Raw genomic sequence first — 22,917 nt, 5'->3', positions numbered from 1 at the left:
TCGTATAAATCATCGACGTCATGACATATCTTAAGATACAAGGCTCCAACTAAATGAGGTGTTGGTTTCTCGATGAGAAAAGAATCAACAGATGACAAATAAGTTTACTCGGTCTCTTTATGTCTAGGATATAAGTCCAATCGGGAATGCTTCAAGAGTAATCTCAATTGCACCGGATTGATACGAGCAAGTGCTCCCTTAAAATCGTCTAGAGAGGTGAACTATCGAGGTGTGTGAAAGTTGACCCGGACAGTTGTTTTTTTGGTAAGGAAAGTTGACCCGAACAGTTCCTGCTCGCTATATCCAAAAAATATTTCTATAGACGAATAATAACTAGAATCCCCTATTTTTTATACTTGGCGGATTTGAAAGTGAGAACAGCCAACATATTGAGAACAAAAGTACAGAAAAAGGACAAAGATAAAGAGAGTAAGAGCTGAAATTAGAAAATAGAAATCAACATTCAACAAATGAATTTCGCTCTGCGAATGGAGAAACCCCCAAAAAAAAAAGAAAAAGGAACCAACCCAAATCCCATTCAAAACCAGTGACCAAGCTGGTTCTTAAGTACAGAGTTTGGTCACTTTGATGACACTCACAGCTTAGCAGGCACAAGATAGCGATTATAGCATTCCTAAAACTCGCTGCTCGAATACGATATTCACAGGCGACTGCCTTCCAAAACTCGAAAACTTCCTCTGTCGCTGAGTTTGTTTCAATTACAGTTTATCACAGTGCGCTGGTAGACTGGATGCTGGAGATGTGAAACCACAGCCACCGGAGCCCTTCCGAACTAATTCGACTAGTGACAAGATTACTACATATGTTGACGGAAAAGGAAAATACAAGAACAACCAGGGTCAGTGAGAATTCATGCACAAATCAAAGAGCCGATATGAACTTTTGGATCTTTGTCTGAGCACGCTCTTTCTCATCTGGACCATCCAGATCCCCAATGTTGTCATGGTATTCCTGCAATGAGGAATAGTTGATTTTGAAATTATACACCTTAGACTACATACATAACCACAAGAAGTACAACCTGAATTTCTGGTCTTCAATCACGAAGAAGCACAGAACTTTTTATAGACTACTTAAGGAGTAAACATGTTCTAGAGGGCTGAGATTAACCTATTTGCACGGTCTAAACCCAAGCACCTGAAGTCAACTGCCATTTCCATTGCACCCTATCAATTACTGGTTTTTCACTAAAACAATTCGTTCTCCAATTTTTTTTTTCCTCTACTTATTCTTCACATAACTACGGCACTGGAAAATACTTCAGGCACTTGGCTGAATCTCATTTTTCAATTGAGTTAAAGATTGACAGAATAAATTCAGAAGTTCAATTTGCACATTTTCAATTGATAACTAAGTCATCTGCAAAAGCACGTTACAGAAAAGCCCTCCCCTGCCTTTTGGCTTCTGAATTTCCATAGAGGCTACTTCTCAATAGCTTTATACTTTTAAAAGGTAAAATATTCGCATTAACAACAAAAGCAGGAAAACCTCAGCAGAAGGTAAAGACACAAACACCCATCAAAAGGACTACTAATCATGCTGTAGTACTTGGCTCAGTAGCAAAATTTATAGCTGTCATATATTACCCACTGGACAAGAACTAGTCAGCTAGAACTGAAAAGGCAAAGAATGATGTAATTTGGGAGAAAGTACCTGAAGAATTTCTTTAACATCTTTCTTGCTAAGTTTTTGCAGCTTGAGTAGTTGTTCGATTCTAGCCCTCATTCCAGGATGTCTATGAAGTAATAGTTAAGAAGTGAGAATTAAACACAACCTAAAGAAGAAAAAACTAAAGGTAAAGATCCCCTACTGTATAGCTGTCACAATGTATACGTGAAGGAACTTACTCTGAGCACCAGAGATGACCAAGGATGACAGCAATCAGCTGCAGAAACATAACATTGAGGGGAAATGAATTATACACATTTAAGTGAGAATTTTACAGACTTAAGATTTAGAGTAACCAAAGTGGCCTCTCAATAGTCAATTCTTTTTTGCTGGCCACCTCTTAATAGCAACTTAGTTAAGGATATAAGTTTAAACTGAATGATAAACAAATCAGTTTAAATATGTATTTAAGCTTGAAAGAGTCTTCGTTGGAATGTTAGAAACATGGCACCTATCGACCTATACCACTCTGCAGGGAGAAGTCCATCCCAGTACTTCAATTAGCAAGCTTAAGCTGTATAAGCTTAATTGAGGAAGATGAACATCATCCTGATCATGTCTCAAACAAATGTTTTTATGCATGACATCAGTTGAACCAGTTTTTTTTTCAAAACTGAACTTTTCCAAAGCAAGTATTTGAAAATCTGAAAGTTCCAGGTGCACCAATATGAGAGCATCATCCCGTGTTACTCTTCCGAGACTTGATTTACCCTTTCTCAAATATCTTCAAGTAATTGCATGCTGCATATAGAGTGGGCATCTCAGGACATGCATTGCAACTAGACAAGACGGTAATTGTGCTCTGTTGTACTACTATTCTATTATACCAACTTATACAGACTGCACAGCATCCAAACACCATAGCCATACACTGTTTAATCTCATACATATGCAATTTCAAATTAAGCGGTCTCGTCAATAAATTGACATCTGATAGGTCAAAGCATAGTAACCTGAAGAGTGTATAGCCCAGATTCTAGCCTTCGGTTGTATCTTTCATCCTCATCAATCTGTTGATTTCGAATGCATAGAGAAAGTTCAGTTTTGAATTAAATCAATCGACAAAAGTTCTCGTGAAGAAAAGACAATTACCTCCAAATCATCAAATTCAAGCTGGTTTAACCTTTCTGTCACTGCTTTAACCCGATCAGAATATCTTCGCAGAGAGAAGAAGTGTTAGAAGCATATATCATCAATGGTTAAAACAAAGCAGCTTCCTTGCCCACAAGCAAAAGAAATGACAAACCATCACTTGATGCCTGGAATAATAGTTTCTCTTCCATGTTTCTTTTCTTCTATTACCTTTCCAAGCTTCTGTTTCACAAGTTCATTTCTTTACCACTAGGCGTGAGGTTAAGTTACTTGATAATGAAGCCTTTACCACAGCAATATTATCTAGATTTCTATTGGAATGATAACCAAAATTTCCATTAAGAAAAGGTACTGAAGGGGTACGACCTCTATACATAATAGCCTATCATGCAGAAATTATTCACAAAACATAGTTTCTAACATTTTCAGCAAACTAGAAGAATGAAATTGAACTTTCCCACAAAACCAAAAGTGAAGGGTTCAGCACAAGTTATTTACCAAAAGTAAAAAACAAAGACAAAAAACCACCTCACATAGAGTTCCACAAGCCGGTCTATCTTTTCATATTCATTTTCCACAAACTTGCTCAACAGCCTTTCCCTCCTAGAGCCCCTTGAAATCCCATCTGTGACAAAGAAATCCAGATCCAATTATTTGACCCACTAGAACACTTCTCTTTTTACTGCCACACATTCTAAAGCATAACGGATAGAGATTGTCTTCATTTGAACAAGTTATGTAAGGGGTTTAAAACCTCATATTCAACCAATTTTATGACACCCAACCAAAAAAAAGTGATTTAGCAAACATATTATTCCTTATTACGGGGTCTCCATACACAGCCATTAGTTTTCACATTTCTAAGTGATAAAAAAAAACACTATGCATGATAATCAGAAACAGAGTCGCTAAAGTGGACTTTATAAACGTCACATCCAATTGATTTTGACAGTAAAAATTATTTCAGAAGTATCAATCAAAAAACATAAACTCAAAAGGAGTTAAATCATTCGAACGTGCAGTTTCACATAATTAAGCAGGATATGATATTTAAAAAATTGCAGTCCTAAGAAAATCTTGTTCACCTTTTGCCCATAAAGTGAAATGTCAACCGACGTCCCACCACATGAAAAACCTTTCACAGTTCATGGAAAACCTTAGTCTATATACCCAATTTTTGGTATATGGATAAGTGTAGCATGATAGACAGTAGCGGCAATAGATTTGAGAAATATATAGACAGAGTTGAGTTTTATGTTTTTGATAGGTAACAAAGTCGCAGTACGTTATTCGATAATGACAAGAAAAAATTTCTCGTATGAACTATAAATCCTTATTTATTTTGCTAAAATATAAAACCATATGATGTAATCTATATCTACAAAAAAAAAAGGGGGGAATTCCAAGAATCAAACTCAGAACCTCTCGCACCCAAAGCGAAAATCACAACAGATTTTGATTTAAATGCATTGGCAAAGACTGTAAGCAATAGAGGATGACTTTATTGCACCTACAGGAAGCTGCTAAACATACACATTCGGGAAATAGAACCCTCACATGAAGCATTTCGATCCACCACATAAATTACGCTTTATACTGCTAAACTATGCTCTCAAGTATCTTACTTGCCTGCTTACCAAATAAAGATGCAATTAGAGAAATTATGCGTTCTTCTAAGTCTTCTTGATACCTTTCTTTCTTGTTCTTCTTGTATTGCGGGATCTGTAAAACAAAAGGTATGAAGGCCTTTTAATTGACATTATTCAAGATCAGTCCTCAGAAAATCATGGAGAAAGACATAGCTGCTCGGAAAGTAGAGACTGAAGCCATCTTATGCAGTGAGAAGTAATAAAATAAATTCATTACATAATTATTCAGTTATCCACAAATACGGTGGATTAAATGCATCCTAGTATAAGTATGCATAACAAAAAATCTTATAGCACAGTCCAACGAAAAAATGTGGGATTTGAAAAAGAAAAACAAAGGGCCTTCTGTGCAATCAATTGCTCTTTTCAACACAGGAAAAGACTTGTCGGGCAACATGATCAGTTTGGCTAGAGCATTTCTTTACAACGGCTCGCCAAACATTCTAGCTACTTACTCTTATGGTCATTTCTTCATCAAGAATTAACATTCAGCACTTCTCCAACAGCTACAGCTTTCTCAAACTAGCACTAACTGTTGATACCATGGACAGAAATAGCATTCTACCATCACATCGCAAGATGCTACACGTCTAGCCAAGTAGCATTCGCCTTCAGCGTCCTTATATTGGTGACCAGCCCGAAGCATACCTCGCTCTAGGTACCACAGAATGATAAGTTCAAGCAGAGTTAAAGAAGTATCAGACCAGTACTTCTCCTTGGGAATTCCAACCCCAACTTTTGCTGTGACTTTTGCTTTTCAATAAAATATTTGCTAACTAGAGCATCGTAAAGCCAGACTTCATTGTATCAGTATTCCCGCCCATAATGGTACCCCCACCATGTCCTCCCTTTTATGGCGTTGGAATAGCACTATTAACACAACATCGCATTCGATTATTAGATAGCTCTTCCATCAACCATGAAATGCAGTAAGGACTAGATTGCAGAACCATAAAATCAACATCACCATGAAATGCAGTAAGGGCTGTGATTACTGGACCATAAACTTGACGAGAAGAACTCTTCCAATCAAAGTGAGTAAAACGAGTACTTACCTTACCCATGAAAGTAGCGAAGGCAGTCTTCAAGCCCAGAACATCCACGAACCTCTCACATGCGGGCGGAAACTTGGTCATGGCAAAGTCAAGCGCCCTGATCGCGGAACCGTAAGCTGACTTCTTCTGCTTCATAATGATTATCATTAACTCCACGCCCTCGGCCTTCAGAAACCTCTCCTTGTTCTCCAGAGGCATTACCAAGCAGCACAAGCAGTCAAACAGATTCTCCAACATCTCTTCCTCGTCCTGCGTCTTGGGGTCCTTCGACTTGTACATGGCAACAGCCTGCAGCATCGCATCCACGCCGTTCATCTGCCCCAGCTTCTTCTGATTAGCCTTGCTGTTCTGCAGCAGTATGGCCAAAATCTCCGACGCGTATTGCTTGTTGCCGTCGAATTCCTTCTGCTTGATCTTCGTCAACAACCACCGAAACAGCTTCGTCTTCTCGCACACCAACTCTGCCACCGCCGGCTTCACTTCTATCAAATTCTCGATCGTGGCAAGAGTATTGTACACCGCGGCCATCTCGTCGGGGTCGGACTCCGACAACCGATGCAAATTCTGGACCAGGAGCTCGAGCACGTTGTTCTCGACCAACGCATCGACAAGAACCCTAGCGGGCTCGTCGTTGTCCTCCAGGACGTCCTCGTCCGTCAGGTCCTGAAGGAGCTGGACGACGTCGATGGCGATGTCGGTGTTGTCGTGGCCGAGCAAGCCGAGGACGGAAGGGATGGTGTTGAGCGACACGAGGTCGGGGTACAGCTCCGGGCCCCCGGCGAGGACCTTGAGCTTCTGGAGCTCCTCGTGGAGCTCGATTTCGGAGTCGGCGAAGCGCTCGGGCTGGTCGGGGTACTTGAGGCGGGCCTCGATGTTCTCCTTGAGGCGGCGCTCGAAGGCCAGGACGAGCTTCTTCAGGGTCTTGAGGTCGAGGACCTCGACGGCGCTCTGGGATCTCTCCACGGCTTCGAGGAGGGACAGGTCGACGCCGCCGCCGCCGCTGCCGCCGCCGTCGCCGCCGTTGCTGGCGGGGTACGAATCGGGGAGGCCGTCGCGCTTCCGCTTGAAGCTGCGGTCGCGAGCGTCGTGGACTTCCATATCCATCTCTGCTCTGCGAAGCGAGAGCTAGCGTGCGGCGGCGCTCTTGAACGGAGCTGAGTCCGCAAATACGGAAAAACGGCGACGTTTGCTGTCGTGGCGAACCGATTATATGATTCGAACCGGTGGTGCGCGACCGAACCGGTTCGATTCGGGTATCGGGCAAAACCGGGTTCTGGCTCGGTTCCAAAGCCGAATCGACGGGAAACGGCCGAGGACCGATTCGATTTTTTCTTGAGAGATGAAGCAAAAACGATGAGATGGTTTTATAAGTCGTGACTTCGACATGAGGAAGCCGACGAGACCAGCAGTGAAAATCAATGTGGATCGCATGGCCCGGCCGCTCTTAGTCTAAGATCGGGAGGGCACGGTTCGAGTCGGATTCGCTCTCTCCGGTTCGCGGGCCAAGAATCGAATCAAAGGGTTAAACCAAGAATTTAAAGGGTTTCGGCGCCTTATTTTCAACTCAATAGTGTGTACGTAACAAGACTACTATTAATCACGATCCTCGTTGAGAAATTAGGTGTTGAATGAACCATCCGACAATATTAATCTATAATTTAGATATGCAAAAGCTAAACAACAATTATTAAATCATTAGAAAAATATACTAAATGTCATAATTCGGCTTCGAAATCTTAAGATAAATCTTGCAGTCAAAAACGGCCCAAAAGAACCCCATATTCGTAACTTTTAACTCGATTGAGATAGTCTCAGGGCGCGATTTCCTGTTTTTTTATCCTTTTTGTTCCTAGGAATAGAAATCCATTAGGTAAAATAATTTCATTTTTTATTTTGGGGATAAATTTTGGCTCATAAATAAATTTGAAAAAATGAGAAGTTCCAAAAATAGAAATAACAACTCTTTTTTATTGCTTATTACTCGCCGTCGCCTATCGCCGCCATCCGCCCGCCAGCCACTCGCCCACTGCTCACCGCCCATTTGCGGTCGCCGCTCGCAGGCCGGCGGGAATAGAAATTTTGTGTAGTTATTAAACGAATTTCCATTCCAGGAATAGAAATTTTGTATCGTTATCAAACGCTACTTTTTTTTTCATAAACTCGTTCGGAGAAGAGAAATAGATTTTTCTATTTCTAATTAGAAATAGTGTCGGGGAAGAGAAATATTGTCATTTTTCGCACCGTTAGACTCGTAGGGTGCGTTTGTTTCGCGAAAAATGAATGATTTGGAAAATATTTTTTCAAAATATGATTGATTATATCGCTTACAAAAATTAATGAACGAAGAAATTTTCATCATTCAAGAAAATATTTTAAACATAAATTATGATTGATAATGAAAATATCTTTTATTAATTAATTGATATTTATAAAAATATTTATTTATTTATTTTTGCGAAATGAACGAGCCTTAGTTAGACAGGGACTTCAATTCATGCTTTGGCGCTACCACGCTTATTTGTTTACCTTTATGAGTGGGGCCGTGTGTTTTGCTTGATTATTATGCACGAATGGCATGAGGGTAGGGATGTGCAAAATGAACAGCCCAAATCAATTCTCGGTTCTTAAAAGTGGAATCGGTGTCCGGGCGATCCGATTCTCTATTCCAAGGGGAAATTGGATCTACCGGACCGACTGCATATATATTATTTCTTCAAAAAAATTAATAAAATATGAACTAAATCCTAAATAAACTTCATTGGTAAAATTTAACAAAATTGGAATTCAACCTTAAGTGACCGGTTCTATTGGATCGAACCGGAATCGGTGGTCCGATCTAGTTCCCAATCCTAGGATCAACTGGTCCGGTCCTCGGTTCTCAAATTTTGAAATCGGGAATTGATCACTCCGAAATGAGATAGCCGCCGTGCTTGCAATATTCCATATTTTTAATAATGAACGAATTTTGGAGTACTGCTAATTTCTTTATTGATGTGCTCAAATGTCCACTAGCCTTTTGCTTTTAATACTAATGGCTCGAAATGCACCGTTAGGTCGAAGCAATGACGACACCGTTATCCACTCACGTTTTCTCTTCTCCCTCTCACCAAATTTGTTTTCTCTCGCCGTTATCCATGGCGAGAAAAATTACCTAAAAAATAATAAAATTGAATTCTAAATATTTTAATTTTAAACTTTTTTGAACAATTTGTCAATATTATCTTTTCGACCAATTAACGTGATAACCCAATCAACGCCGGTCATCCTACTCGGTATTACCAAGAGCTGATGTCGACGATTTTTCGCGATTTCTTAAAACGTTTTCCAGTTTTTCCTTTTTTTCTCAAATTACCCTCCGGCATTCGCCGGACCTCGACGATGATCGCCGGCCACAGATGAGGGCCGGTGGGGGGCCGCGGCATCCTCGCCAGACCCGAGCGAGGACGTCGCGGCCACCCCCCTCACCCAAAAATCCAGTGAGGGCTAACCTTCGCCCTTCGAGGCCGGCGTGCAAAGCTCCAAAAAACCGCGGGGGAAGAAAATAAGAAAATGATAAAAGGGGAAGGAAAGAGAGCAACAAATGGTAAAAGAAATGGGGGCAGTACGCGAAGCGATAGCCGGGGACAGCGACACCTAGGCCTCTCTGTCACTCCAGACGTCTTCTACTAACTATTATCTATATATACGAGGCCGAGCTCGCCGGATTCATCAGCCTCTGAAATCCCGTCCCCTTCCCTCCCTTTGGCCGCTTCAAGATAAGGCGCTGCTTCCCCCCCCGAGCGACCGTTTCCCCGAGAGAAACGATGGCGGGATCCAAGCCCCAGAGGAGGGTTCTTCTGCTGTGCGGGGATTACATGGAAGACTACGAGGTGGGGTCTCATCGCACCATCCATCCCCTTCCCTGTTTTCCGTTCGTCTTGGGGCTCGGTGGGTGTGTAAAGACGACGGCGTCCTTCTCTTTTGGTCTCTGGACGCAGGTGATGGTTCCGTTCCAGGCGCTCCTGGCGTACGGGGTGCCGGTGGACGCCGTTTGCCCCGGGAAGAAAGCCGGCGATGTCTGCCGCACCGCTGTTCACCAGATGGGCGCTCACCAGGTTCTCTCCCTCCCTTAAGACTTAGCTCCTCTGGTCTCTTCTCGTTTGGCCTGTGGCTATCCATGTCTTTCTTCTCTCCAGTTGGTGGCGATGGAGGAGGGCTTTTTGGTTCCTCTGGCCCTGCTTTAGTGTGCCTTGATTTGGTTGGGGACACCCATTTTCGGAGGATGGCTTGCACTTTGCAGTTGTAAATGAACCGTAGTCGAACGGGTTAAATTAGTTGAACTTGAAGATTTGTGGCAGAGTTCTGAATTTGGGCATGGGGGTGTTTGATATGAAATAGGTTATTGACCACGATGACCGGATGCCTTAAGTAAGGATAAAATGTAACTTGACACACCATCTTTGGATCATCGGTGACTTGATACTCTCTAAACGTCTTTCGGTTGTAAATCCATCTATACCGTTTATGCATCCATGGTGCCTCCTTCCGATTATTCAACTGTTAAGGTTTCATTTGCTTCATCAAAATGCGTGAGTCGCTTCGTAAGAGGAGGAGGGGTCTACTCACGGAAAAAATAAATCCGTGTACAAGTGGTCGGCATTTAGTTTTAGCTTCCTTTTAAATAGTACTGAGGATTATCTTACGAGCTTCTGATGCTGTAGGGTATGCAACGCACCTATAAAGTAACGAGGACCTACAGAAGTGCTATTTTACCTATTTGAGAAGTACAATGCCTCCGATTGAGTTGAAAAAGATATAGATGCATCGATCAATTTCTAAATGATCCAAAGTACAATGGGCGTTTTGAAATGTTACTTTTTGAGTGATGCCTGCGTCACGTGACATGACTACCAACAACCACGACTGTAATAAAACATTAGTCCTAGTTTTGTTGATTTTCCGCTTGATAATAGCAGACTAGAATAAGACCTGTTTTTATCGAACATTTGGTTGAAGTCATGTCCACGTCAAACTTTGCTTTTCTCTCTTTGGTCGTTATTGTCATCTACTTCATATTGAATGTGCAAGATGAGATCCTAGGTACACTGGGTGACAGTGAGATCCTGCTGTTTGAGCATCTACATTTGATCTCGTCTCAAGTGCTTGAGAAAGAAAGCAAAATTCACAAAGCATTTATGATTGTTCTACATCAATGTGAATATTGCAGAGGGGGATGAATTGAATTAGAAATGCTGAGGATGATCTACATCGAGTTGAAAAAGGCTACTACTTCAAGAGCATGTCTATGATGTCTATCATCGTATCATTATTACTAATGTCCAGAAAGAGTATGCGATAAGTAAGCACTAGCTGAAATAGAAATGGTTCTCAAGCTACTCTTTAAGTTCACATTAAATATTAACATTAGAAAAAGTACATAAGAAAATAGAAAGACCTGACTGAACTAGAAAACAGTCCTGTCAATAGCATGATTTAGAACAAGTCTCTTCATGTTCTCGTATGAAATTCAAAGCATTCAAAGATCCTCCTCTCAATTTTGGGTAAAAAACTTCACTCTTTGTCCTTGCAGCATCTGTTAACATCTCATAGTCGTACTTATCTTCTTATCATTGACCTTATACATCTCAATGTCCATAATTAACTCTCATCGACAACGAAAATTGTCTAGATACCCGCTCTGCTTCAAGCATTTATTAAGTCACTACCCGTACTTTAGTTTCAGCAATCCGAGTCCTTGGACTAATATTATCTGCGGCAATAATCGACTGTCCAATTGCTGTGAGAACTTGTCATGTATCTATTCTGCGTAGTAGCCTAGGAATTCAATAGGATGTTGTAGCGATTGTCTATTTTCACAAACGCATATAGTATAAGGACATATCATTGTTACAAATGACGTGGCGCTTGTTTTGGAAGTAATGTGGATTGCAAGGAGATTATGGACATTTTTATTTTTCTTACACCCTGAAAAATTGTCTAGATACCCGTTTTGCTTCAAGCATTTGTTAAGTCACTACCCGTACTTTAGTTTCAGCAATCCAAGTCCTTGGACTAATATTATCTGCGGCAATAATCTACTGTCCAATTGCTGTGAGAACTTGCAATGTATCTATTCTGCATAGTAGCCTTGGAATTCAAAAGGATGTTGTAATTTTTTTTTTTAAAAAAAAATATAAAATAAAAAAAAATTTTTTTTTTAAAAAAGGGGGGGGCTTGTTTTGGAAGTATGTTGCAGATTATGTTCTATTTTCAACAAAAATTTCAGATAGCATTCACAACAGTATAGGGACATGTCATTGTTACAAATGATGTGGTGCCTGTTTCGGAAGTAATGTGGATTGCAGGGAGATTATGTACATTTTTATTTTTCTTACACCCTAGAAAAACTCAATGATGTATTTATAATTTCTTCTCAGTTTACGGAGAACCTTTTAATAATTTCAACATCTATCTATACTAACATTATCAAAATACTCATGTACTTCTTTTCTAATGTGTATAAATCATGCTGCAACATATGATAATTTACATATCAGAGTTTAAGCCTCGGAGATTTCTTTTGTTGCTTACGTATCATCTTTAGTCTCCATTGAGCTCTTAGAGAGCCGAGACATTGGTTTGTCTTTTCTCAATCTGTAGGCGTTAATACTCCTTTTTGAGCTTTACCTTTTACCTTGTGCAGACTTATTCCGAGTCTCGGGGGCACAATTTTACGTTAAATGCCACATTCACTGAAATCAAATTCAGTGAATATGATGGCCTAGTCATACCAGGAGGACGAGCTCCGGAGTATCTTGCGATGGATCAATCTGTTGTAGACTTGGTTAGCAAATTTTCTCATGCTGGAAAGCCAATTGCCTCTATTTGTCATGGCCAGTTGATATTGGCTGCTGCAAATGTTGTTAAAGGTCGCAAGTGCACCGCATTCCCTCCTGTGGGACCTGTACTGATTGCTGCAGGTGCTCACTGGGTTGAACCTGAGAGCATGTCACTCTGTGTTACTGATGGCAATCTTGTGACTGGGGTCGCATACACTGGGCATCCTGAGTTCATCCAGTCTATTGTGAAGGCTTTGGGCGGCAGCATTACTGGGTCGGAAAAACGGATCTTATTTTTATGTGGGGTATGTGTTGAGATTTTACTGAACATTTGGGTAGTAATGGCATATATGTCTTGTGTTCCTGCTTCTATTTCTTTTCAACTAACTAGTATTCCATCTTTCCTATTTACTTGAGCTTTCTGGAGCTGGTTCTCTGCTATGGGTCGCTGTATACTTCCTAACCTCTCTATATCAGTATTGGAATGCACTCCAAGAGTATTGTCTGAGAAGTGTTTTCAAAAGAAATTACTCAATTCTTTGTTATTTTCCGGTCCACTTTGGCTGGCTGTTCATTAGAGCTTCTGGTTTCTCAAGAGAGTGAGTTATGGATGGCAAAAGTGCAGAGTGAAGTCATTTTGGATTGTAATGCATTTATTGAGCTTGTAAAGGTTAATTACATAATTGGGATAATTAGTTGAATTTACTTGTGTCCTTGTCTGAACTGGTGGTACAGATGAGTCAGCGATATTTGAGTTATCGAAAAAGGAATTGAAGTATGGTAATTATGATATGTGAAAATATTTTTCAAGAGTAATATGTCCTGAAAAGAATCGGTGCTAGCTTGGGATTAGCTCTTTATGTTAAAATAGCAGTTGAGATACTCAGTTGAATCCGCGTTCAGTTCCATCTAATTTGTGGGTCAATTACCGCCATACTGTTATATACAGGATTACATCTCTCTGTTCTAAGCGAGTCTATGATTGACAGAAGTAGTTGTCCTTCTTCCAAGTGGCTGGTTACTCTAAGCAATTCCGGGTGAAGACTGTCATGGATCCACATACTTTCCTTATTCTTAATGGATGGTTCATTTAACTTCTTTTATTATTCTGCTATTCGACTAATCAAATTCATTTTGCAGTCAAAGAATGACTAAATAAATAGGGAAAACGAGTTACATTACTCATATTGTTGAATTCATGCTTTATATGAAAGGGGCAAAAGAAAAACATTATAAGTAGTTGTGCTTGTGCATGAATTTAGGAGGATTGTCACCTTTTGAGCTTTGCTTCTACTCAACATGTCATGAGGCCACACAGTTTAAGCGGAATTGGATATAACCTTTTGCCCATGGCTTGATATTATAGGACTACATGGAAGATTATGAGGTAACCGTACCTTTTCAGTCTCTTCAAGCTCTAGGGTGCCATGTTGATGCAGTCTGCCCCAAGAAGAAGATCGGTGACACTTGCCCAACTGCAATTCATGATTTTGAAGGTGACCAGACTTACAGCGAGAAACCTGGCCATGATTTTACTCTTACAGCTAACTTTGAAGGTTTAGATGCCTCAAGTTATGATGCCCTTGTCATCCCTGGAGGTCGTGCCCCAGAATATTTGGCCTTGGATGGGAAGGTGATTGCTCTAGTTAGGGCTTTCATGGAGGCCAAGAAGCCAGTTGCCTCCATTTGTCATGGGCAGCAGATTCTATCTGCTGCTGGTGTTCTCAAGGTAGTTTCTGGATATTGATAATGGGACAAAACTGTTGATTAGCATGTTATCTGGTAGCATTTTTGGGAGCTTCTGTATAAATTCATCGGTCCATTGAGAATGCTCATAATGATCTTGAGGAACTTCTTGTGGCGGGGACTACTTTAATTGCAACTCTTGGTGTCTGTGATTGTGAACTTCTCCATATTTTAATCGAACACTAAGGTAGAGTGGATCAGAAAAAGTCACGGAGATAGGCACGTGTCCCTTATCTGCTGTGTCAACTTTTAAAGTATAAGGCTTTTCAACAGATTGGTGGTGCTAAAGTGTGACGTGTGAAATATTATTAGAGCAAGTGGAATGTGAGGCCTTGTTGAGTTTTAGCATTTGACATTAGAAATACTCTAAAGTTGAATGACATCCTGTGTTAGTGTATACTGAGATCATTAGGGTATAACGGGTGTATTCATCGTGATTTGTTACAGGGGAAGAAATGTACAGCATATCCTGCTGTGAAGCTCAACGTGGTACTGTCAGGTGCCACTTGGTTAGAACCTGATCCAATCGATCGTTGCTTCACCGATGGAAACTTGGTCACTGGAGCAGCTTGGCCTGGTCACCCAGAGTTCATTTCTCAGTTAATGGCACTATTGGGTGTAAAGGTAACCTTCTAGCTGATGTTCCTGCTTGTACATGTATCAAATAAACAGCATAGGGTTCACTTCCGTGCTGGCTATAAGAAGGAAGAATGAGAGAGTTGTGTGTTCTGTGAGTCACTTGAAACAGTACATGGCCCTGGATGTTGACAGAGTTTTGCACTGAAGTTTTCTGTTATATATGGTCTATTAGTGAATATTACATCTCGTTTAATCAATCTCCGCTGATCCATCGTTCTCTATCGTGCGTTTGTCGCAGCCTTTTCTTGTTCTTACTAAGAGGTTATCCTCTGCATCAACAATATAATTGCCTCCTCAAACTATCAAGTCTGCGTGACTTGGCAATTCATTGGCTTATGGTTTAGTGTGCAATCTTGTTCGATTGATTCGTGGAGGAAAACTGTCATATTGACTGGAGCTCTGTCCACGTACCCGTTTCCTTGTTTTACCGTAGGCGGGAACTTATGACATTGATCTCGTTTAATGATAACAACCTTCTTTGGTTACAAGGTCCATTTAGAACTGAAATTAAATGAAGCAAGAGTAACCATCGCACTAAACTTGATTGAATCTCCTCTGCGTGAATGTTGGCATTATATCGGAGGGGCTTCGACGGTGGTTTTGCCATCATACTTTCTCTCTTCCTTCACATTGGTTTTCTGATTGTTATGAGTTCTCGATGGAATTGTGACAAGGGACAAAAAGAGTTTCCTTTTGGCTCAATTCTCTCTTTACTCTTTGTTTGGGAAATGAAGGAAAGTGGATGGAATGAAAAGGGGTGCGATAAACGGAGGATATGGTCATTGTGCTTCAATTTACATTTTATTTTTGCTAATTCATCTCATTTGTTGTAAAATATTGTCTACTGGGTCAAATTTGCCACTTATAATTGAAGTAAAATGACAAAGGCCATGTTTGTTGTAACACGGTGCAATGGGGGACATTGTCCAATCAGTTCTAAACCTATTATGTGAATGTCAATTCAGTCCTAAAATTTTCAATTTTGTCAATTTAATGTTAAACATTTGCGCGAAATTTCAATGTAGTCATTCCGGTCAATTTTTGTTTGAAATTGCCGATGTGGCGGTATTCCATATAGGATGGCTAGCAATGAATGGATTGACATATGAGCGATTTTCGGCGAAAATTGACTTGAAGGATTATATTGGAATTTCGCACAGGAGTTTAGGATTAAATTGGTAAAATCGAAAATGCAAGATTGAATTGGAATTTGCACAATATATTTAGGACCAACCGGGTAATATCCCGATGTCCAATTCATCCCCTCTTCCACTTTACTTGTTTTAGAATGATGTTGGTAATTGGTTGTGGAATTCACAAGGGGACATGGAGAAGATTGAGGAAGACTCTTGTAATGTCCCCCCATTGAAAGACTGCAAATGAAACTTTTAATTTGTTTTCAAATAATGCCACTAGAAACCATTTTTCAGTGCACGGAAAGCTCATTCTATGACACAAAACGTGGATATTTGATTTCTTTTTTTACAAAATTCCAAGAATGATAATTGATTGCAACAAAGTAACAATCAATAAGCAATGGGACATATATACATGTTGTAATAAGTAGGATGGTGTGCAAAAGGTGTTTACGCTGCAGTAGCAAAGGTGGCGGTGCGGACGGTTGTGTTACTACATCAAATTTGATGAATTATTTTTCTTAAATTAAATAATTTTCCAGACTTCAACTTTTTTTCCCAACAAAATAGGGATGGGGAAAATTGTCAAATCAGTCCTAAACCTATTGTACGGCGGCCAATTCAGTCTTAAACCTTTTAATTTTGCCAATTCAGTCCTAAACCTTTCTAATTCTTGCCAATTGCTCTTTCCTGGCCACTTTGGCCTGGCCAAGGCTGGACGTGGCCGCCAACGGCCACTGGCCGCCGGTTCCGGGCCAACGCCGACGTGCCGGAGCCACCAGCTCTGGGCGCTGCCGTCGGCCAACGCCGACGTGGCAATTTTTTATTATTTTTTTTCAATTTTTTAATCTTTTTTTTTTCTTTTTTCTGATTTCTTCCTCTGGCCGGTCCGGCGACCGGCGGCCGGCCAGAGGGGAGGGCCGGCGAGGTCGACCTCGCCGGCCTCGCCGCTGCTGAGGCGAGGCCGACCTCGCCGTCGCCTGGTTCGCGACGGTGAGGTCGACCTCGCCGTCGCTGGGTCGCGACGGCGAGGTCGAGCCTCGCCGGATCTAGGTGAGGCTCGACCTCGCCGTCGCGACCCAGGGCGTCGGCGAGTCGAGCCTCACCTAGATCCGGCGAGGCTCGACCTCGCCGTCGCGACCCAGCGACGGCGAGGTCGGCCTCGCCGCCGCGGGCCTCACCTCGCCGTCGTGCCTGGTTCGCGACGGCGAGGTTGAGCCTCGCCCGATCCGGGGCGAGGCCGGACCTCGCCGTCGCGACCCAAGCGTCGGCGAGGTCGGCCTCGCCTTCCGGGCCTCGCCTCGCCTAGCGGCGACGCCGACCTCGCCGTCGCTCGGGTCGCGACGGCGAGGTCGAGCCTCGCCAGACTGGGGCGAGGCTCGACCTCGCCCGTCGCGAACCAGGCGACGGCTAGGTCGGGCTCGCCTCAGCAGCGGCGAGGCCGGCGAGGTCGACCTCGCCGGCCCTCCCCTCTGGCCGGCCGCCAATCGCCGGACCGGCCAGATGAAGAAATAAAAAAAAAAAAAGATTAAAAAATTGCCACGTTAGCGTTGGCCGGACGGCCGGCGCCGGCTGGCGGCCACGTCAGCGCAGGCCGGCCAAAATTGGCCGGAAGGACTGAATTGGCAAGAATTAGAAAGGTTTAGGACTGAATTGGAAAAATTAAAAGGTTTAGGACTGAATTGGAAAAATTAAAAGGTTTAGGACTGAATTTTCCGCCGTACAATAGGTTTAGGACTGATTTGACAATTTCCCCAATAGGGATGTGTGCATTGGAAGTGCTAAAAACTTGTCATGTAAGTGCAATTGAGTCCCAAAATTTACAAAAAGTGTGATCAAATCCTAAAATTTGTTAACTTGGTACAATTGAGTCATTCAGTCAACTCCGTTTAACTTGACTAATAGAAAATGCTGACGTTGTCTTCTTTTTTTAATATTTTCTCTCTTATATGTGGTGATGATGCGGCTAAAACACAAAAATATAAGGCTAAAATGATATCGTTTTGGTCCAAATTTGATTGTTAATACAAATTTTATTTAGATTAAATTTAAAAATAAGATAAAATATACAAAAAGGAAAAAAAGGAGAGTTAGACGGTCCTAACTTTTTTTTTAAAAAAATTTACCTTATTTTTTAATTTAATTTAAATAATATTAAAGATAAGATTTGGATCAAAACGACGTCGTTTTAGCCACCTCATCGTCACGTATGATAGAGAAAATAATAATAAAATCAAAGCCGCATGTCAGCAATTTCTGTTAGCCAAGTTGAATGAGGTTAACGGAATGACTCGATTGCATCAATTTGACAAGTTTTAGGACTTGATTGCACTTTTTGTAAGTTTTAGAACTTAATTGCACTTTTGTGCCAAGTTATAGGACTACCGGTGAACATATCCCCAACAAATAAATAGCTGAGTAAGGTTGGACATCTATGTAAAACTTTGAATTTAAGGAGAATAGGACACTTTCATGGTATGTTTGAACGGATTATCTCTTGGACTCAAATGATCGAAAAGATCTTTGGTATGGTATCTGTTATTCCAAACAGAATACATGTAAATAGTTTATAAATGATGCATGGCGATTAAGTATTGACTTAGATGGCAAAAGCATTTTCTTCTTTCCTTACGATTTTAAATTCAAATCTTGTTGGGAGCATTTCGAAGAGTAAAATCTTGAAAGTGCCAAACTGATGTAGGGAGTGTGCCTCTAAGATCGTCTAGAGAGACGGACCGGACGAGGTGCGTGAAAGCCGTTCCGAACACTACCCGACTGCTTAAACCAAAAACAAAAATAAAATAAAAATAACTGATTCATTGGCTAAGAAGAGCGTGTACATACATACCCGATCAAAACAAATACATACATAATAAACACAAAAATACAATTAATTACCACGCAAAAATAAAACATGTATAGTTTACACCTATTGCGTCCGTATTATGAAAATGCGAAATTAAAATACTATGCACTTAAGTCAGAAGGTTCAGAAGAGCTAATAATACAGTTTTAGAATCATATGATGTGAAGATGAGTTTAGTTTATACAATAATTAAAAAAATAATAATATTTAATTAATATAGTTATTTACAGGACGAGATTTATAGTTTATTTGAAATGAATTAATTTGCTATTGTGATAGGAGACAGAATTTCAACCGAAAAAGCGAAAAAATGGAAGAAAAAAGAAGACAACGTCTCGCTCAAAGATCTTTAAAGGCGAGACGAGGAAAAGGAAAGAACCCGTTGCTCTTGCTTCTCGGGATCGTATTGCGACAAACCCGTCGCGACTTCCTCGGACGTCTTCTTGTCGGATGACGGCGGGCCATTAGTATTATCCGACACGACCAAGCTCTTCGCCACCGCCCTCAGCTGACTCTTCAGTATCTTTCCGGTATGATTCTTGGGCAGCTCCGCCATGAACTCCACCTTCTTCGGCACCATGAAGTGTGCAAGGTTCTTGCGGCAATAGGATATGATCTCCGCTTCCTTCACGTCGTCCGTTTTCCCGGCCGAGTTCTTCTTGACGGCGACCAAGGCGCATGGGCTCTCCCCCCACCACGGGTGTGGCATCACCGCCGCCGCCGCCTCCAGGACCTGGGGGTGCCGGTACAGCACGCTCTTGACCTCCGCGCTGCTTATGTTTTCGCCGCCAGAGATTATCACGTCCTTCGACCGGTCCTTGATCTCTAAGTAACCGTCTGGGGTGGACGACACCGACGTCTCCTGTGAAGAACCACCCGTCCCGGAAGGCCTTGGACGTGGCCTTCGGGTCCTTGCAGTAACCCTTCATGATGCTGCTTCCCCGGAGGACGATCTCCCCTGTAGTCATCCCGTCACGTGGGACACTCCTCATCGTCTCTGAGTGCTTAACATCAACGTCGGCGAGTGTCAGAATGCCGATCCCCTGGCGGGCCTTGAGCTCTGCCTGCTCTGCCGCTGGTAGGCGGTTCCACCTGGCCTGCCACTCGCAGACGAGGGCCGGCCCGGTGGCCTCCGTGAGCCCATACGCATGGGTGATGTGAAACCCAAGCGACTCCATCTTTTGGAGCAGCCCCGCCGGTGGGGGGGCGCCACCTACGAGGAGCTCCACGGGGGTGGCAATCTCATGGCGCTCGTGGGGCTTGGCCTCAAGGAGGATGTTGAAGATGATGGGGGCGCAGCACATGTGGGTGACACCGTGTGCCGCAATGTTCCGGTACATGTTGGGTGCGGTGGCGATCCGGAGGCACATGTTGGTGCCGCCACGGGCGGCGATGCCCCGTGTGAAGGTCCACCCATTGCAGTGGAACATCGGCAACGACCAGAGGTACACCAGGTCACTCCCCATTTCCCACCCGAGGATCAGGCTGAGAGTGCTCAGGAACGCACCGCGGTGGCTGTACACCACCCCCTTGGGCTCCGAGGTTGTCCCGGACGTGTAGTCCAGTGTGATCGAGTCCCACTCGTCTCGGACCTCCTCAGGGACATATGCAGGGTCGCCACTCCGGACGAGCTCCTCATACTCCAGCTCGCCGAGCCAGACCCCAGTCGGTGAGTCGATGTCGGCAATGACGACGACCTGGGGGGCAGCACGGGATTCAGAGGCAGCTGCGAGGATCTCAAGGGCCTTGCGGGCGAGTGGGACGAGCTCGCAGTCGACGAGGAAGACCTTGGCTTCGGAGTGGCCGAGGATGGTGGTGATGTTGGCAGCACTGAGGCGGGTGTTGATGGTGTTGAGGATGGCGCCGGCCATCGGAACGGCGAAGTGGACCTCGTACGTGGCTGGTACGTTGGGAGCCAGGACAGACACCTGCATTACACCCAAGGACAAGCATCCAGTTATTCCCGGCCTGACCCTTTTTCTAATCAAGGTTAAGTGAAAAAACTTTATTCTATGCAGTCAGATGCTTGCGTGCTATATTTGAAGTACACCCACGTGTCAACATCCTTTCCATACCTGAAAATTTCAAATTTCTTCTTACCAAGAACGGAACAAAAACAAAAGTCATCCAGGCTTACAAAGAGCTTTAAAGCAGACTTATTTAGGATGCGCTGGTTTGACCACACATGTCATTTGTACCGCAGATTGACAAACTCATGAGCCGAATGCGATTTCATCTTTCTAGATTGAAACTTTGAGACGCTTAGTTATTTGAAACGATATACATACCACGTCATTCTTGACGACGTTGAGGGAGCGGAGAGAGGAGGCGAGACGGAGACACCGCTCATGGGTCTGGCCCCAGGTGAATCGAGTGGGACTCGTAAACGACGGAATTACGATCGGCGTAAATGGAGGCCGCCCTCTTCAGGAAAGTGAGGGGGGTGAGCGACACGTGGCTTGCTTCGCATTTTGGGAGGCAATCCATTGTGTGCGCGTGCTTCTGTGTATGTGGTTTTGAGAGGGAGGGTTACTTTATATATGGGAAAGAAAGGATCCTCCGTGCAATCCATTGCTCTTTCCAACACGAGGAAGGCCTGTCGCGCCACACGATCAGTTTAAGTAGAGCACTTATATAGGACGGCTCACCAAACATTTTATTTACTACTAAGATAATTTCTCCAGCACAAGTTAACCTTCAGCACTTTGTCCAACAACTACAGATTGCCAAACTCGCACCAACTGTTAATACCATTGACAGAGATAGCATTCTACAATTAAGCCGAGATGCTCCATGTTTAGCCAAGTAGAATTCTCCTTCACCGGTCCGATATTGATGACTAGCCCAAAGCATACCATGCTCTAGGACTAGACTGCACAACCATATATCAATATCACCATTTGATGCCGGAGCATTCCATTGAAGTCGACGAGTTGTCGATCTCATCGATCAACTCGACAAGTTGTTGATTCCAAGTCGACTCATTGATTACGGCATACCAAAGGCAATTCGGTTCCTTGAAAAGATGAAGGCCATTAATTCAACCACTTTGAAAATGGTAAAATCATGAAGATCTTCAATCGGTTACATTTAATTCTCATATATTTTCTAAGTCTAGTTAATGTTGTTCAAGTTTCTAGAGTCTTTATTTATTTTTGATTGTTTTTTGGTAAATGTTGTTTGTCTTTCCTATGAGTCTCTTTGTCTTTCCGAAGAGTCTTAGTAATTACTCATGCTTGGAGGGCTGTTCCATGCTCATCTATATAAGCATGCTATAATGAATAATAGAGCAAGACTTATTTGATTCAAAACTTAATTGAGCCTTTGGCTTGAGAACAAGAAGGATTTTTTGTATTGCTCTTATCTCTTAGGTTAATTATCTACGAGTAGCGAGCGTCTTATCCATTAAAGTTCTCACTTGTGTTGCCTCCTACTTCTCTACACTTTCTCCGGCATCACCATTAAATGCAGCAAGGACTGGACTACTGAACCGTAAAATCTGGACCATGAGCTCGAGCACCTTCGTCTGGACCAATGCTTCAACAACAACCCCAGCGGGCTCATCCTTGTCCTCCGAGGCGTCCTTGTCCATCAGGTCCTCCTAGTTGGATGACAGCGGCTGAGCAAGCCAAGGATCTAGAATGGTGTCGAGGGACACGAAGTCATAACTTGACATGATAATGCCAACAAGACCAACAACAAAAATCAATGTGGATGTCGCAATCAGGAGCGAGCCAAATGGAAAGACTACGAAAGCGGGCATGGACCGCTAAAGTCCGTGACACCCATTGGCGCATCGACGCACTCATCAAGGACCTCCATACTGTTTTGTTGATCATGCTTCTCGATCATGCCAGACTGCAAGCGCTTCGGTGCATGAGCTTGTCGAGTGGGCTTCTCATACCTCGTTAAATCAACACATGATAATGCAGTGAAACAATGATGAAATATATCTTTTTTGTAAGTGCTGCGAATATAACTCCTGAATATTGCACATAAGAGAGATGTGGACTCATTGTGATTGGTAATGAGGCTATGGCCCAGCCCCTAGCTCAAGGTAGTGATGATAAGCAAGCCGGACGCCGTCAGATTTGTGGTCATCAGACACTATTCAGTTGCCGTTTGGTAGGTTATTGATAGGCCCGTTTGTAGAATAGGGCACTCTTGGCTAGGCCATTTGTCATCACAAGCTCGAGTCTTTAGGGCTTGTTGGTTGTCCTACTATGA

At 42.7% G+C, this 22,917-nt stretch overlaps 2 protein-coding genes and 1 pseudogene across 2 annotated transcripts in view; 1 reads left to right on the top strand and 2 right to left on the bottom strand.

Moving 5' to 3' along the window:
• Positions 1-421: 421 nt before the first annotated feature.
• Positions 422-22,917, bottom strand: part of LOC115692055 (uncharacterized) — a 59,786-nt gene continuing 37,290 nt past the window's right edge. Inside the window, exons 2-9 of the mRNA XM_030618810.2 lie at positions 5,486-6,594; positions 4,419-4,503; positions 3,310-3,406; positions 2,782-2,845; positions 2,643-2,699; positions 1,869-1,906; positions 1,675-1,756; positions 422-972 (exon numbers count right to left, since the gene is read on the bottom strand). Coding sequence (XP_030474670.2) covers positions 883-972; positions 1,675-1,756; positions 1,869-1,906; positions 2,643-2,699; positions 2,782-2,845; positions 3,310-3,406; positions 4,419-4,503; positions 5,486-6,589 — 1,617 coding nt within the window. The 5' untranslated portion in view covers positions 6,590-6,594 and the 3' untranslated portion in view covers positions 422-882. The remainder of the gene's footprint in view (positions 973-1,674; positions 1,757-1,868; positions 1,907-2,642; positions 2,700-2,781; positions 2,846-3,309; positions 3,407-4,418; positions 4,504-5,485; positions 6,595-22,917) is intronic.
• Positions 9,247-14,907, top strand: LOC115692057 (protein DJ-1 homolog D). The gene is made up of 5 exons (XM_030618813.2): positions 9,247-9,354; positions 9,463-9,579; positions 12,168-12,608; positions 13,670-14,032; positions 14,497-14,907. Exons 1-5 carry the CDS (start codon positions 9,289-9,291, stop codon positions 14,683-14,685), a joined length of 1,176 nt encoding a protein of 391 aa, XP_030474673.2. The 5' UTR covers positions 9,247-9,288; the 3' UTR covers positions 14,686-14,907.
• LOC115692051 (trans-cinnamate:CoA ligase, peroxisomal-like) lies at positions 19,025-21,286 on the bottom strand (annotated as a pseudogene).

Source organism: Syzygium oleosum, unplaced genomic scaffold (assembly GCF_021117445.2).
Source record: "Syzygium oleosum isolate NSW1041296 unplaced genomic scaffold, Sole_v2.1 Sole_v2.02, whole genome shotgun sequence".
NCBI lineage: Eukaryota > Viridiplantae > Streptophyta > Magnoliopsida > Myrtales > Myrtaceae > Syzygium > Syzygium oleosum.
Note: the sequence above shows the minus strand (reverse complement) of the source record. Positions and strands in the feature narration are given on the sequence as shown.